At 61.7% G+C, this 2,500-nt stretch overlaps 1 protein-coding gene across 6 annotated transcripts in view; it reads left to right on the plus strand.

Moving 5' to 3' along the window:
- Positions 1-2,500, plus strand: part of cyfip1 (cytoplasmic FMR1 interacting protein 1) — a 170,040-nt gene that overhangs the window by 117,510 nt on the left and 50,030 nt on the right. For all 6 annotated transcript variants that reach the window (XM_055943953.1, XM_055943954.1, XM_055943958.1 and 3 more), the window contains one exon: positions 1-112. This exon is cut by the window's left edge and continues 36 nt beyond it. In XM_055943953.1, coding sequence (XP_055799928.1) covers positions 1-112 — 112 coding nt within the window. The remainder of the gene's footprint in view (positions 113-2,500) is intronic.

Raw genomic sequence — 2,500 nt, forward strand, 5'->3', positions numbered from 1 at the left:
GGAGGCAGGACATGAGCCCCACAACGACCCGGCCCTGCGAGGAGAGAAAGATCCTAAGGGGGGGTTTGACATCAAGGTCCCCCGCCGCGCCGTCGGCCCCTCCAGCACACAGGTCTGTCTGAGCCCCCTCAGCACCCTCGGTCTCTCTCCCCCTCTCTCAGCACCCTCGGTCTCTCTCCCCCTCTCTCAGCACCCTCGGTCTCTCTCCCCCTCTCTCAGCACCCTCGGTCTCTCTCCCCCTCTCTCAGCACCCTCGGTCTCTCTCCCTCTCTCTCAGCACCCTCGGTCTCTCTCCCCCTCTCTCAGCACCCTCGGTCTCTCTCCCCCTCTCTTGGTCTCTCTCCCCCTCTCTCAGCACCCTCGGTCTCTCTCCCCCTCTCTCAGCACCCTCGGTCTCTCTCCCCCTCTCTCAGCACCCTCGGTCTCTCTCCCTCTCTCTCAGCACCCTCGGTCTCTCTCCCCCTCTCTCAGCACCCTCGGTCTCTCTCCCCCCCTCTTGGTCTCTCTCCCCCTCTCTCAGCACCCTCGGTCTCTCTCCCCCTCTCTCAGCACCCTCGGTCTCTCTCCCCCTCTCTCAGCACCCTCGGTCTCTCTCCCTCTCTCTCAGCACCCTCGGTCTCTCTCCCCCTCTCTCAGCACCCTCGGTCTCTCTCCCCCTCTCTCAGCACCCTCGGTCTCTCTCCCCCTCTCTTGGTCTCTCTCCCCCTCTCTCAGCACCCTCGGTCTCTCTCCCCCTCTCTCAGCACCCTCGGTCTCTCTCCCCCTCTCTCAGCACCCTCGGTCTCTCTCCCTCTCTCAGCACCCTCGGTCTCTCTCCCCCTCTCTCAGCACCCTCGGTCCCTCTCTCTCAGCACCCTCGGTCCCTCTCTCTCAGCACCCTCGGTCCCTCTCTCTCGGCACCCTCGGTCCCTCTCTCTCGGCACCCTCGGTCCCTCTCTCTCGGCACCCTCGGTCCCTCTCTCTCGGCACCCTCGGTCTCTCTCCCTCTCTCTCAGCACCCTCGGTCTCTCTCCCTCTCTCTCAGCACCCTCGGTCTCTCTCCCTCTCTCTCAGCACCCTCGGTCTCTCTCCCTCTCTCTCAGCACCCTCGGTCTCTCTCCCTCTCTCTCAGCACCCTCGGTCTCTCTCCCTCTCTCTCAGCACCCTCGGTCTCTCTCCCTCTCTCTCAGCACCCTCGGTCTCTCTCCCCCTCTCAGCACCCTCGGTCTCTCTCCCCCTCTCTCAGCACCCTCGGTCTCTCTCCCCCTCTCTCAGCACCCTCGGTCTCTCTCCCCCTCTCTCAGCACCCTCGGTCCCTCTCTCTCAGCACCCTCGGTCTCTCTCCGTCTCTCTCAGCACCCTCGGTCTCTCTCCCTCTCTCTCAGCACCCTCGGTCTCTCTCCCTCTCTCTCAGCACCCTCGGTCTCTCTCCCTCTCTCTCAGCACCCTCGGTCTCTCTCCCCCTCTCTCAGCACCCTCGGTCCCTCTCTCTCAGCACCCTCGGTCTCTCTCCCCCTCTCTCAGCACCCTCGGTCTCTCTCCCTCTCTCTCAGCACCCTCGGTCTCTCTCCGTCTCTCTCAGCACCCTCGGTCTCTCTCCGTCTCTCTCAGCACCCTCGGTCTCTCTCCCCCTCTCTCAGCACCCTCGGTCTCTCTCCCTCTCTCTCAGCACCCTCGGTCTCTCTCCGTCTCTCTCAGCACCCTCGGTCTCTCTCCCTCTCTCTCAGCACCCTCGGTCTCTCTCCCTCTCTCTCAGCACCCTCGGTCTCTCTCCCCCTCTCTCAGCACCCTCGGTCCCTCTCTCTCAGCACCCTCGGTCTCTCTCCCCCTCTCTCAGCACCCTCGGTCTCTCTCCCTCTCTCTCAGCACCCTCGGTCTCTCTCCGTCTCTCTCAGCACCCTCGGTCTCTCTCCCTCTCTCTCAGCACCCTCGGTCTCTCTCCCCCTCTCTCAGCACCCTCGGTCCCTCTCTCTCAGCACCCTCGGTCTCTCTCCCTCTCTCTCAGCACCCTCGGTCTCTCTCCCTCTCTCTCAGCACCCTCGGTCTCTCTCCCTCTCTCTCAGCACCCTCGGTCTCTCTCCCTCTCTCTCAGCACCCTCGGTCTCTCTCCCCCTCTCAGCACCCTCGGTCTCTCTCCCCCTCTCTCAGCACCCTCGGTCTCTCTCCCCCTCTCTCAGCACCCTCGGTCCCTCTCTCTCAGCACCCTCGGTCTCTCTCCCTCTCTCTCAGCACCCTCGGTCTCTCTCCCCCTCTCTCAGCACCCTCGGTCTCTTCTCTTCATCTGCTTTTCTTACATAAACATGTCCTGTAAATCACCCCATACATATCATTATCCCCAATGACCTTCACATTCTGCTCTAATCTGGCTGAAATATAGTCAGCTGTAACATAGCATTACATTTACATTTAAGTCATTTAGCAGACGCTCTTATCCAGAGCGACTTACAAATTGATGCATTCACCTTATGACATCCAGTGGAACAGCCACTTTACAATAGTGCATCTAAATCTTTTAAGGGGG

This window comes from Salvelinus fontinalis, chromosome 14, assembly GCF_029448725.1.
Source record: "Salvelinus fontinalis isolate EN_2023a chromosome 14, ASM2944872v1, whole genome shotgun sequence".
NCBI classification, from domain to species: domain Eukaryota; kingdom Metazoa; phylum Chordata; class Actinopteri; order Salmoniformes; family Salmonidae; genus Salvelinus; species Salvelinus fontinalis.